The sequence below is a fragment of the Rhodnius prolixus genome, unplaced genomic scaffold (assembly GCF_049639745.1).
Source record: "Rhodnius prolixus isolate KJV_2025 unplaced genomic scaffold, Rpr scaffold_9, whole genome shotgun sequence".
Lineage (NCBI taxonomy): Eukaryota > Metazoa > Arthropoda > Insecta > Hemiptera > Reduviidae > Rhodnius > Rhodnius prolixus.
In genome coordinates, this window is record NW_027411604.1 from 11,586,823 (window position 1) to 11,600,010 (window position 13,188).

At 32.7% G+C, this 13,188-nt stretch overlaps 1 protein-coding gene across 1 annotated transcript; it reads left to right on the forward strand.

The window, feature by feature from the left end:
- The first annotated feature begins 4,952 nt into the window (after positions 1 to 4,952).
- Positions 4,953 to 5,828, forward strand: LOC141454804 (larval cuticle protein A3A-like). The gene is made up of 2 exons (XM_074129433.1): positions 4,953 to 5,062; positions 5,146 to 5,828. The coding sequence occupies exons 1-2, from the start codon at positions 5,051 to 5,053 to the stop codon at positions 5,779 to 5,781; spliced, it is 648 nt and encodes a 215-aa protein (XP_073985534.1). The 5' UTR covers positions 4,953 to 5,050; the 3' UTR covers positions 5,782 to 5,828.
- The last annotated feature ends 7,360 nt before the right edge of the window (positions 5,829 to 13,188 follow it).

Consider the following 13,188-nt stretch of genomic DNA (forward strand, 5'->3'; position numbering starts at 1 on the left):
GGAATAGAAAATTACGTTGATAGCTAAAGTAAAAGATGTAAAAGAAATCTGAATGAATGTGTTTCAATTACCTATTTTGTACATTAAAAATCAAATCTTTAAAAAAACTGATAATACTTTCAAATAAGAGCACTCTTTACTGTGGTTTGGTGACTGTTCATTCATCAAATAAATCTTGAAGGTTTTTCTTTATGTAAATCAGTTGTTTTCAAATTACAATAAAATGAAACAACATTTCTTTAGACTCATGCTTGATCAATCAAAAAATAACAATAAGGAACTGTAAAATTACCAACCAATCAGTTCAACGCCGTTGTTGTATGGAAACAGTTTTCAATACTTGGTCATATTCTATCAATATTGGAATGGAATAATCAACCTTGAGTGATTTACTTAGGCATTCCTCAACCATGGCATTAGCTCTAGAAGTTAAGGAAGTTAGAATGACATGTAAATGTATGTCCATCAATAAATGGAATTCTAATAACTTTTTCATGATCATTTTTCGAATTATAAAAAAATAAAAATAAAATAGCTCCATAGATTATTGAATGGTCAAGGTTACTTGAATGTCTTTTTTTTCTCTTTTCTTTTCAACTCAAAGTTCGATGAAGAAAGTCAGGTGAAAAGAAAGGAAATTAATAACAAAAAACAAACATTTCTACAGCTAAATAATAATTATTGTAAATTAGATGTTTAAATGCTTAGTTAAATTATTATAATTTATCCCAGATTAAGCTATAATTGCTTTGTAAATAATCAGTCCATCAATCAACATATTAAAAACAGCATTCCTAATCCATGTAAGAAGTTACCAACTCGATAGGTCCATCTCTAATAACAGAATTTTTTAAGTCGCCCTATTATTAGCCTAATTAAAAAAATTAGTCACGATACTTTAAGGTAAATCAGAAGCTTAAAATATCATAATCGAATACTCTATAAATAATTAGCATAATGAAACTTAGGATTGTTCAAAGTAATGGAATCCCAAGGCAACGCTGTTTCTCCTTAACACATCCAAAACTATTTCCCGAGCTAAATTAGCTTTAGAAGTAACAGATTTCAAATGAGAAAAGAACATTCCTGGACGAGAAAAATCCTTTATGGAATTTCATGATCTCTGTCTTAGATATAAGCCTTTTTTGGTATTACACCAAAGAGTAATGTATTTAGTTTCTGGGTCATATCTGTGAGTATTTTACAGATAAATTATATAATATTTCACTGGAAGCTGATAAAATCTGTGAAAATAGTGATAACTGATTAGCTAGCTATTTTTGGGCTGGACCAAATTATAAATAAAAAAGATTTTAATATACTCATTTAAAGTTTTGCCATTGAACTTTCATAATTCAATTGTTTTGAGAATTTAAAATGATTCATTCACGCCCAGGGTGATGTTCAAGGCAATGACCCTTTTAAAGATCAGACCTCTATGTTCGTAAAAAGGACAGGTTTCGTCCTTGGAAATAGTAAAACGAAATTACTATGTTAAGGAGGCTGAGTTCAAATGTTGCGAAGAGAATAGAGATAGAAGAAAATATTTATCTCAAGATAATAAATTGTGTGTAAATGGATTTACTGCCCAAGAATAAAACCATAATTCGTTGTTCATAAGGCTAGATTTTAATTTTTACCCTTAACTTTTTTTCTCAAAATGCGCCTCCCCGGTTTAGATTTCTCCCCCCCCCCCCAAAAAAACGTATCGTACAGTTCTTTAAAAACGTATTTTAAAAATATCAGAGGGTTAGCATTGACCGAAGAATATTTGTTGCAAAACTAACATACAAAGAAGTTTAGATGGATAGCCATATCATCATAATTAATGCTACCTTTGCGGATATTTTGCGAACTTCTTTGCCCTGATATTGAAACTAATTGAGACAACATTTATAAATTTTATTAAATGGCCAACAAAGGCAAACGTTTCTTTTAAATTATTCTTACAATTATGAAACTTGAATAATTACAATAACTGCTCTCCTTTTTTCTTTCTTCTGTTTCTTACTAAATGTCAGCTCGGTATGTGTTTGATCTACCAATACAGTTTTTTGGTAATATACTTCTGCTCCTACCTCTATTTTGAATATCATTACTGTTACCCAATTCCATTCATTGTACATCATTCTGCTCGTTATTCTTGTAAGTGGACGTTACCATGCATTTCTCTCAGCTTTTGGCTGCAGCGCAGTTTTTATCAGCCAATAAATTATTATTGACATGTCGATATCTTGTATTACCTTTAGAAATAACAAGCATTGTTAGCGTACCGGTTTAATACTTAGGTGATGGTCAATTTCGAAACTTAATTACAGTTTATTAATGCAGATTTGTGTTACCATTTTCAATCTCACAATTAAGTATTATTAAAATTTTTAATTTTAATTTAATTGTTCAAAATAATGGACTTTCTAATTGTCGTTTGAGAATAACAAACTCATAGATAATGACAACTTTCCGAATTGTATCGTACAATTATTTAACAAATTAAAATATTAGTATGCACAGTATGTAGTTAATTACTTAGCAACTATGGAGACAAACATATCTGCTACATAGGTCAGAATCGCATTCTCAATAATTGAGCTTATATTAAATTTTAAACAAAATTCTGCGTAATAATTAAATGAAACATTGATTCTTTGCTTTATCCTAAAGCTTTGTGCATGCGCCCAGTGAAGTGAAGTTAGCAGACTATTTGCAATACTCAGTGGGAGTGCTTCAGATGACCAAATAGACTGCGTAAGAAATTCATCAAAAGCTTAAATAAGAAAATAAATGCGTATAATGGTATAAAATAAGGCGTATCATCTGAGGTCATTGGCGCCAAGAGTTTTCTTTTTCTATGCACCACCAGTTTTTTTGATAGAAAATACTGTTCATCAGCGGACAGTCAGCTGTAAGGAGCGCCTAGGAAGTGAAGTCTAAAGCTAGACAGCTGGACACGAACTCGGAATCTTTGCTTGGATTTCTCTACTTTCTCTAAAAAACGATTGAGGAATTAATTTATGTCCATAATACTGGTGGGCACAATTCAGTCTTATCACATATAATAATACTTTTTACTAAACACAGATAGAAAAATATAAAAGTATTAAAAGACCAACAATTTCAAGCAAGTAGCATAAAAAATTATATCTATCAAAAAATGAGGAATAGAGCATGAAAATTTCAATGTTCATTTGGCTTTGGGATTCCTAAATGCGGTTTGGCACTTTTTGATAATTTCAAAAATTTATTAGTATCCAAATGCTAAACTTTCATGCATTCATTTCAAACCGCAACACATGTGGTTTGTAGGTCAGCATCGAACACGCTGTGTAATCGTGGCCAGGTAATTACTAAATTTATTACAGCTGGATAGGGAAGGACCAATAAACCGAAGTAATAAATCTAATTGGAGTATGCCAATCCCCTGATTCACATTGTACGTTTATTTTTTCACGATTTCGGTTTTACCTGTAAAGAAGAATGCTTTTTGTTCTTATCGTCGTCCGTTTAAATAGTTTTTGACACAAGCTCCTGATAATGTATGGGTTTTTTAGATCCAGCTTAAATCAATGTTTCGCTCAGTATAATAAGTTCTATAAGGAGTTGCATCTATAGGACTCATTACAAACTCTTTACGAGCGGCAATTGAACTAATTCGTCAATCACACCAGGCCTGCTTCGAATACTTTGGACTCATTTTTTTATTCATTTCTATAGAAGCTATAAAATGATTTACATGATCTAAATATTTTTGTTTTATATCTAATGAAAATAAAAAATTATCAGTATTTTTTCTTGTTCTAACTTTCATTTGTATATCACATTTTAACCATTTTTTTTCGCTAAAATAAATAATATTTAAGTTTTTATTACTTTCCTTGCAAATAAATCTATCAACGCAGGGAAAAGGTATTGTTCTTAAGCGTTCTCTGGCTATCTCTCCTGGTTGAATCAAAACATACATTGAATCTAAGGTCTTCAAGAACCATCAAGAATGAAACTGGAAAACTTCTGTTTACACAAAATTTCAGAAATTTGAAATAAAAAGTTCAAAAAATGGGTTCTTTAGCTAATGTGATAACCTGATTTCCAAGTAATACTCTACGGTACACTATGATTATTACTATCAATTAAACTTTTTCAATTAATGCAAATTCAACATAAAAAAATATTAATTAAAGCAAAAAAGGTAATTAAACGTACAAGAGAGATTTTCATCAGAAAGTATTGCAAACAGTTATTACATACTTCAAACGAAAATATATTTAAATTTAGGTATTAAGAGAAAATTTATTAAGTTAAGTATAAAATTAAAAAAAAAGGAACGTATTAGCTCGGTGGATAGTGTCACTGGATTCCGAGTACATCCCTAAAATTTTCTCTCCCTGGGAGCCTCTTAAAGCTCACTACCCAGTGATGGAAGATGTCTGTAACGAGGGAGCTTTCCTCGGAGACAGGCAGTGCGCTGAAAAAGGCTCTGGGCGTCGATGACTGCAGATGTTGACGCACCTTGTTGTAATCAAGGCTGAGCTTATCTTTCCCAATCAACTTAAAAGATAAATAAAAAAAGTTATTTTCACTGTAACAAAATAATAATGTGACAATTATTCATTTAACAAAAAAAAAAAAAGGCATGTCAAATAAATACTAAGCGAAAAGTTAGATTATTATTTATGTTTACCGACAATGAAATACACCTTTTAAAATGCAAATTCCAAATAAACTGTTTAGAAGTTACGGACTTAAAGTAAAATATATTCAACAATATAGAGATGTTACACATATTTTGTAATTAGCTATAATAAGAATATTTAATTACTTCATTTAGGATCTAATATCATTTCTGAAACAGTTGTGGTCATAAGAACAAAAGTGTAATAAAATGTAAGTGTACCTGTATAATTGATAATAGAACGGGAATTTGGCGAACGTCTGAGTGGGAGGTATCTTTTTGTGTAGCAAGTGGGGAGCAACCTTACACAATATTGGGATATATAAAGCAATGTAGACTTGAGCTAAGTACCAGTGAACCCGACAAGTACAATATCACACAATTATGATTGCTAAGGTAGTCTTAAATTGTCTAAATCTATTTGAAATTGAAAAAAGTGCCTGTTTTGTTTACAATATTGTAATTATGTTTGGTTTCAGCTGACTTTGTTGGCCGCTTTCGTGGCTGTAGCTAGGGGAGGACTTGTTGGCGCCCCAGTCGCATACGGTGCCCATCTCGGCTACGCTGGACTTGCACGTGCCGCCTATGCCGCTCCAGTCGCCAGATACGCCGCCGCTCCAGTAGCCTACGCCGCACATGCCGCTCCCGTAGCCTACGCCGCACATGCCGCTCCAGTAGCTTACGCCGCACCCGTAGCCAAGGCCGTAGTCGCCGCTCCAGCTTATGCCAAGACCGTTGTAGCTGATGAATACGACCCACATCCACAATACAGCTACGCTTACGATGTACAAGACGCTTTGACCGGTGACTCCAAGAGCCAACATGAATCTCGTGATGGTGATGTCGTGCATGGTAGCTACTCTCTCGTTGAACCCGACGGTAGCGTACGTACCGTAGAATACACTGCTGATCCAGTCAATGGATTCAACGCTGTGGTCCACAAACAAGGTGCTGTCGTGAAGGCCGCTGTTGCTGCTCCAGTTGTTGCTAAAGTAGCTGCCCCACTCGCTTATGCCGCCCCAGTAGCTAAAGTAGCTGCTCCACTCGCCTATGCCGCACCAGTAGCTAAATTTGGTTATGCAGGATATGCTGCCCCCGCTCTTTACCATCACTAATGTACCTAATGTAAATATTTATTTAAATATAGTTTAAAAAACCAAAATTTAATCTTTTCATTTCAAAACCTTAACAAAAAGTACAGATAACTTTTTTTGAGGAAGTTCTCGAAAGTTTGTGCAGAAACTGCTCTCTTCTCCACATTTTTAAAAAAAGACCTCATGATGTCTTGATCCATGTGATTACAATGATTCTATAACGTACACAACAACGTAGCATTATTTCATAGTAATTATATCGTTTCCAGTTCTACGATTAATAGAGCAAACTTATTTATTAATAACAACAGAAATCCTCATTTATTTGTTTAAATTGACATGTTTATGTAGTCCTTAATTAAGGAGTTTACAGTGCATTTAAGGAATTTATCCAAAAGATGATACTAAGGTATTTCGTATATGAATTAATAAATGGTAACTAATTACGTAATTACAACACATTAAAACATTAGTTTGTAGAATCAAATGCAATTTAGTGAACATCATTCTCTAACACATACATTAGTATAAATTTCCGAAGCTTTCTAAGAGTAGTTCATATCACAAATATTTTGGGTACATCTAATCCCACTTTACTAACTTTGGCTTAAACAATAGTTTTGCCTATTTAACACAATTCTTGACGATTTACATTAGTTGAATTTATTCATACAATTGTAAGAGTATTCTAAAAGGAACAAAGATTAGTGCAAATTCAGTCATAATTTATTTCATATGTATCTACAACATAAATTATGATTGAAATTGGCAATAACCTTTCTTTCTTTTGGATTTATGATTCAATCACCAAAAATGATTAACTATATTCTACAAGGAAATAGATTTCTTAATCACATTTAATTCCTATACTGTGTAAAAGTTATTAAAGTTTCAGAATTATGATCTGTCCAGGGCATACTTATCTCTTCAGAAGTTTATCTTAACAATGAAATCTATCCGTTTAGTTGATCAGTGACAGAAACGTTGATTCTCTGTTCCTTTATTTTGTAATCAAAGTAGACGGCCTATTCTATCTGATGATTTGAGTTAGTTTTAATAATAGCCCCACACTGAACTATCTTAACACTCATCGTTTGATGATAACGGAGCTGAATAGTCTACAAGCACGTTCTATCATAACATAGTAAGCTTGAAGCTATTAGGTCGAGTTATTAATCGAGCATCGGAATAAATGTTCCTCTAATTCAAATTCTAACTAATGCCTCTCTTTTTAGTAATAATATGCGCACAATTCATAGCGAAACAATTAACAAAATGAAGATTGCTTTTAAAATTGTTTGTCTAGCTATTCCTCCTTCATTATTATTAGTCACTCAGTCTTTAAAAACTTGAATATACATCCTTACAAAGGGCGCAATGACTGCAGATGCTGGGCGCGCTTTAAATTGAACAAATAAATAAATAAACCCTAAAGTATTTAGTGATTTCCCAAATTGGTTAATAAAATTAAAAATTCAGCCGAGAATGGATTGCATTTGTCAGCTAAGTCTAGGGTAATTGTTAGAACTTTATCTCTACTGAGAATATTAGATTGAAAAGCGGGACTAAGAGCTTAAAGATTTATTGTGGCTCCCTAAAGTGTTGTATTTGTGTACGGAATATTTGAGTATGTGCTAAAAGTGAAGTATAGTGATGTTGATATGACTGCTTAATTATGGGAACGTTTTTGTAGCAAATGAGGAGGAGAGGCACTTCTTTAGGAATGAGCAGTTCAACCTGGTATTACCTAGGCGATTAATGCAATAAAATATTCATAAATATATGAACAGGAACATTTCTTAAGTTTAACAACTGAAGCCACTGGCGCCCGGAAACATTTCCAGAGCAATGCCGGCCTTCTGACAGTGTTCTCTTTGCAGGCAACATTATCTATAGATTGAAAATCCTAGGAAGAGAATATCTGAGAGCAGATAGATGTACTTAAATCCAGTACTTTGCACAGGAGGAGCTCATGCACTAGTCCCTTAGCTGATCCCTTCCCTATCCTACAATCCACAAACTCTTCATAAAGAAACATTGAAGATCATTTGAATTGAGGTGAAATATAATGCGCTGATTTAGTAAACAATAACAAGCCTATTGATTATATGACCATGTGTTGTCACATATTCGTAATAGAAAAATGAAGTCTTTTATTTGTATTAGGCGTATGACGCAATGCCCCATTTATTGATCTTATCTTTAGATAGTCCAGGATTAAAAAAAAAAAGTAAAAGAAGAAAAGAAATATGAACCTTGACAAATAGTTTTCAGGGTTACTTATTATAATAGTTACTTGGTCATAGTCAAAATAGTCTATTTTATTGTTGCCTAAGAATATGCTCTTCAAGTGGTTATAATTGCGTAACGGAGTTTTTCCTTTAATCATTTCACTCTGTAAACTGTATAAAATAAGCATATTTACGCTGACGTAGTTACGGTAAATAAGTTTACCACGTACGAGCGTATGGAGGAAAGCAGTCTTGCTGCAAATATAAATAAGCCACACAGACATATAGAGTTTTATATTTTCCAGACTAATATTAATGTGAGATTGCAGAGTATGGCAGGTCGGTCGTTCTCTTGGTTAATCCAAGAAGTAGATGACCTTTTAGAAAGGTGGGGTTGCAGAGAGAGAGAGCGAACTACATAATAAGTGCAGACCAACGTTTATTTATTATTGGACTTTAGGCCCCCTTCGTCTCCAGTGTCAGACTCCCTCACTGACAATCACCCTCTTTATACACACACTAGTCGATTTCAATTCATACTCCAAGGACTCTCCTCCATACAGATGTAATTTTTTATCTATGCGCTAACATTTTCTTCATAATAATAATAAAAAAAAACCTTCTTACGCCAGTTTGTATTTTCGGTTTGGTAATAACCTTTAATTAAATAATATTTCAACTTATAAATTACTTTGCGTGATTTTATTTAAAAATTCTTTTTATTTTTTTGTATTTATTTACGTAAATAAAAATGTAGTGAAATTGTGCCTCTTTAAAACATAAAATTAGATTCTAATGCAGCAATTCCTCTACTTATATATAAATTTTTTTAAAAAAATAAAAAACCTAATATGGGATACATTAAAAGTTTATTTTAATTTATGGTTGATTTAAAGTTCATAGCTTACTAAATGAAAAGATATCCTTAAATTGTTTATTTGGCGTCATCCCAAAATTTCAAGTAAAAAGTTAATGCAATAATTACTGATGAAGATAAAATAAAACTAATAAATAAATTACAATTAATATCAAATAAACTAAAAAAATAATAATAAAAGCCTACAAACAGCAATAGAAGAAAACAACTTATTCTCTAATATCTTTTTTTACATTCTTTAGAGAGATCGATATTATTAGAAACGTGGAAAAAAAATAAAATAAAAGCAAATGTCAAATAATGATAAGATAGCGTAATTTGCAAGTTGTTCAGGCACAGTTGTAGAGAAGATGAATGTGATCATCGATTCAGTAAAAACAAAAAGAGAAAGGGAAAAAGCCAAGCAAGTCTCACGAGAATTGCCAAGATCAAGGCAAATTGAGAAGGTAGAAAATAAGAAGTACAAATGAGTTTTTTGAACAGCAATCTAGTTAAAGAAATTAAGAAACAAACAAAATGGTATCACACTTCGTATGTTCCATGGTCTAAGGAAAGAATTTTTCAATAAAAGAGAATTCAGAAAGCTGATGAACGTGGCAGTCTTTAGGTGAACGAACCTTCCTTCGTTGAGTTTTTGAACTTTTCTTCGAATCTTGGACTTAAATTTGACTTTTATAATATATTAGAAAATCAATGGAGATGAGATGGGATAAGGTACGAAATACTAACATTAAGATAAACTATTCATCATTTTCATAGAAGAAATAAACCAGTATGAAAATGATCCAGAAGCCTGGCAAAGAAAAGCTACGAAGCCAAAGTGGAAGGAAGTGGAAGATGAAGACTGAGAATTTTTCAATAAGAAAGTTCTAGTAAAAAAGAAAATTCATTTTCCATCTCTTCGTGGTTTCATCCCAAGTAGAATACTTCGTTATCCTCTAAGGCGCATTCTTTACGGTTTTACTTGAAATATCAATATCAATTCTTCCTAAATAATCCCTTCAGGTTCTTCCTTAAAGTTATATTTATTCCAATCCATTAGTAATGATACCATCAGATGCCCTGATTAACTTTCAAACAGACATTTAGAAATTAATTTATTTTCATTTTTTACTTAGGTGTGTCTAAAAATAAAAATAAAAAACCGACAGCCTTCATCTTAAGACTAACCTAAATAAGAAGGGTCAGCTACCTCATGTCCTCGCCCCAAGTGATGGATGTTATCAGTTACCTCTCTTTATTTATTTATTTTTTAATAATGTTTGCGAAAAGTCTTTTGTAAACGTTTGTAAACTTGGTTAAAGTACACTCTCAGAACCAAAAACTATTCATTACACAGCTCTTAAAGAAAGAATGGAAGTTTTAAATTATCTTTTTAAATTTGATAAAGATACATCGCCACTTCCTACCGGCTAGTTGAAAGAAGTAATCATAATAATGTGTACCTAATATGGCCAACTCTTTGTTTAAGAAATTCAACTATTTTTCTTAAGGCAAATAAATTATTATTATTATTATATGTAAGAAAAGATTTTTTTGTACATTTAAAAAAATAAAAAATGATTTGATAATATTGTCAAATGGGGCTCAACATCCATTTATCGAACTAGATTTGAACTTATACTTTGCTGTAATTACCATTCTTAATAATGGTAGCAACTCGCAGGACTCGGCGAATAGTTATCGCGTGGCTGTCGGCTCCAATTTCTAATCTTTAAACAACCTGGATGAGTTCTTTCTTGATTTAAGGGTGCTTTAAGGGATTTCAACTGGCTCTAATGGGAGCCACAATATACCTAATAAAGGTTGCACTGTAGTATGCACCTGGCAGCAAAAAAAAATGGAATAAACAGAGAATATTCCTGGCCTAGATCGTGTCTTAGTTTTAAAAAATCCCCTAATATTGTAACCTTTCTTTTAAGGGTCTTTTTTTATTATCAAACAGTTGGTTATAAGGGCACAATATTAAGAAAGAAAACTTAAATGTGCGCTACTTTTATTTGTCTATTTTCTAATAATTGGTGTGAAACTTAAGCGTTGATTTCTAGCCTTCAGATGATTCTTGTGTCCAGTACCACGCCAAGGAAGCGCATCATTGGTATTTCTGCTTCCAGGAAGTTTAATGATAAGCAAATAAAATCCTCCATTCTAAAATCGCCGAAGTGCGAAAGTTTTTATTTCGATTCGTTTCTATTTATTCTCTTTTAAAACAAGTTTTTTTTATAGGATCAATTAATGTCTGTAAATCACTTGTTGCTTTTGCGGTCAGCGTTTTGGATGCGGCTGCCCAGTTGCTAATGTTGTTTAGGTGCAGGTGTGTCAGGGTATAGTACTCATTATTGTGTCTCGAGAAAGGCTTGCAGGAATTAATCGTTTGGTTAGCTGAAAGAGTTACTAAATGTTATTTAAAAGTTCTGTCTTAGAAAGAAAATCCAATTTGTAAATATGTGGATGATATGTCTTTCTAAGTTTCTGCCATTTTTTGTCCCTTTTTTAAATTTTTAAAGTTGAGTACATTGCCTTTTATTAGTGAGTACTTTGGTCTCGAAGTGAGGAGGAATTGCATATGAGTCAAGTGTCTCAATAGTAATTTGTTGTTTCGGATTGCAATGAATGACTCATTATTGCCAGGTCCAACTTTTTTATGTTTTGAATAATATTAATTCGAGCGAATATATGAAGTGCTTAATTCCAAAAATGAGCTTATTAAACCAATATCTCCCATTGTAGAGTGTTACTCATCTTTTTTGATGAATAATTCATTAATCGGAAGGGAATAAATTGCCAATTTTAGGCATAATTTTTTGCTTTTTGTCCGAGGATTCGACATCTTCACGTTTTTCACTTAATAACAATCATAATTTGTTTTACATTATTAATGAGTATAAACCTTGAAGATGGCCTTTTCCCGGAGCGAAAGCTTGGCAAAAAAATAAATAAATAATTGACAGAAATTGGTAATAATCTTTCTTTCTTTCAGATTATCTTTGGAAGAAAATGAACATGATTCAAGTAATAACTACTTGTAATCTTTTAGAAAAAATAAATATATAATAATTAAAAATTTATAATTTATAAAATTACTTTGAACAAAAAACAGGGACTGCGCATAAAAATGCTCATAATGTACTTGAACTTGTAGATCTGCCTAGACTAAGGCCTGTGCAGGGATATTGGCTAACTGTAATCATGCACCAGAGGTAACTGCCTTGTAATCACGTACATACTACGAGTGAAAGACCAGCGACTTGTAACACAGAGCCCCTACTTTACTTTAGTTTTATTAAAAACTTATGTGGTGTGTCAGCGTCTACAGTTGGGCAATCTACAGGGAACACCCACCCACTTTCTACCAGCAGAGCAATACAGAGCACCGCGCCCTGTTCTCTAATACTGGGCTTGCATATGTGTACACGAGGGCGAGGGTACGCGAGGGCTTGTCTGTTTCACAAAGTTTTATCTCGCTCTCTCTGTTCCACTCACACACACATTCGGATCAATCTCATGCAACTTGAAGTAAACACAAACAAGCCAAATGTGTCGCCCACTCATCCATTTATTTGAAATCTGTAGCTCTTTTGTTGTACTATCGATGATTATTCAAAGACATAAAAATCAAATAATCGAACTATATTTACTTTATAAACAAGTTTATAAGTTTGTAAAAATACCTGATGAGAGACATTCAAAAGTACTTTACCAATAAATAGTGCTGATTTTTATCACGTAATTAAAAAGTTGTTTGTGCTCGTTTAATGTATGAAGCGATCTGCTGCAACCAATGTTTCTCTACTGATTACAATTGTGAATGACAATGTTTTGTTTCGCTCAAATAAAATATGGTGGGTTATAGACAGTACTGATGGTTTTCACGTTGCCTTCGCTGAGCAGGCCTTGAGGCAGGAATGTCCAATGACGAAATACCCAGAAAGGTAATAGAAGAGAATTTGTACCACATGAGAAGAATTGTAAGTCCGAACGTGAAGTTTGGGGATGGAGTAAGAGAGGGTGCTAGGAACCCAAAATCGGAAGGATGTTGCATTAGATAGAGAGGACTAGTAGAAGCGAATCTAGAAGCATTGTCTAAAAAGGAAGAGAATATTTTGTCATTGAATGCAATTATTCAATACATTGGATGGTCTGACTGCCGTTAGGTCATTCATTTTAGAACTTCATTTTAGACCAACAGAAATCACTTTCTTTGGAGAAAAAAAAACTGTATCTAAAAATAAGAAGTTTTATTTCCTGTTGTAGCCTATAAATCCACTACCGCTATCGATCATCTTTGGTCTACAAACTATATTACACAATCTGAATCTT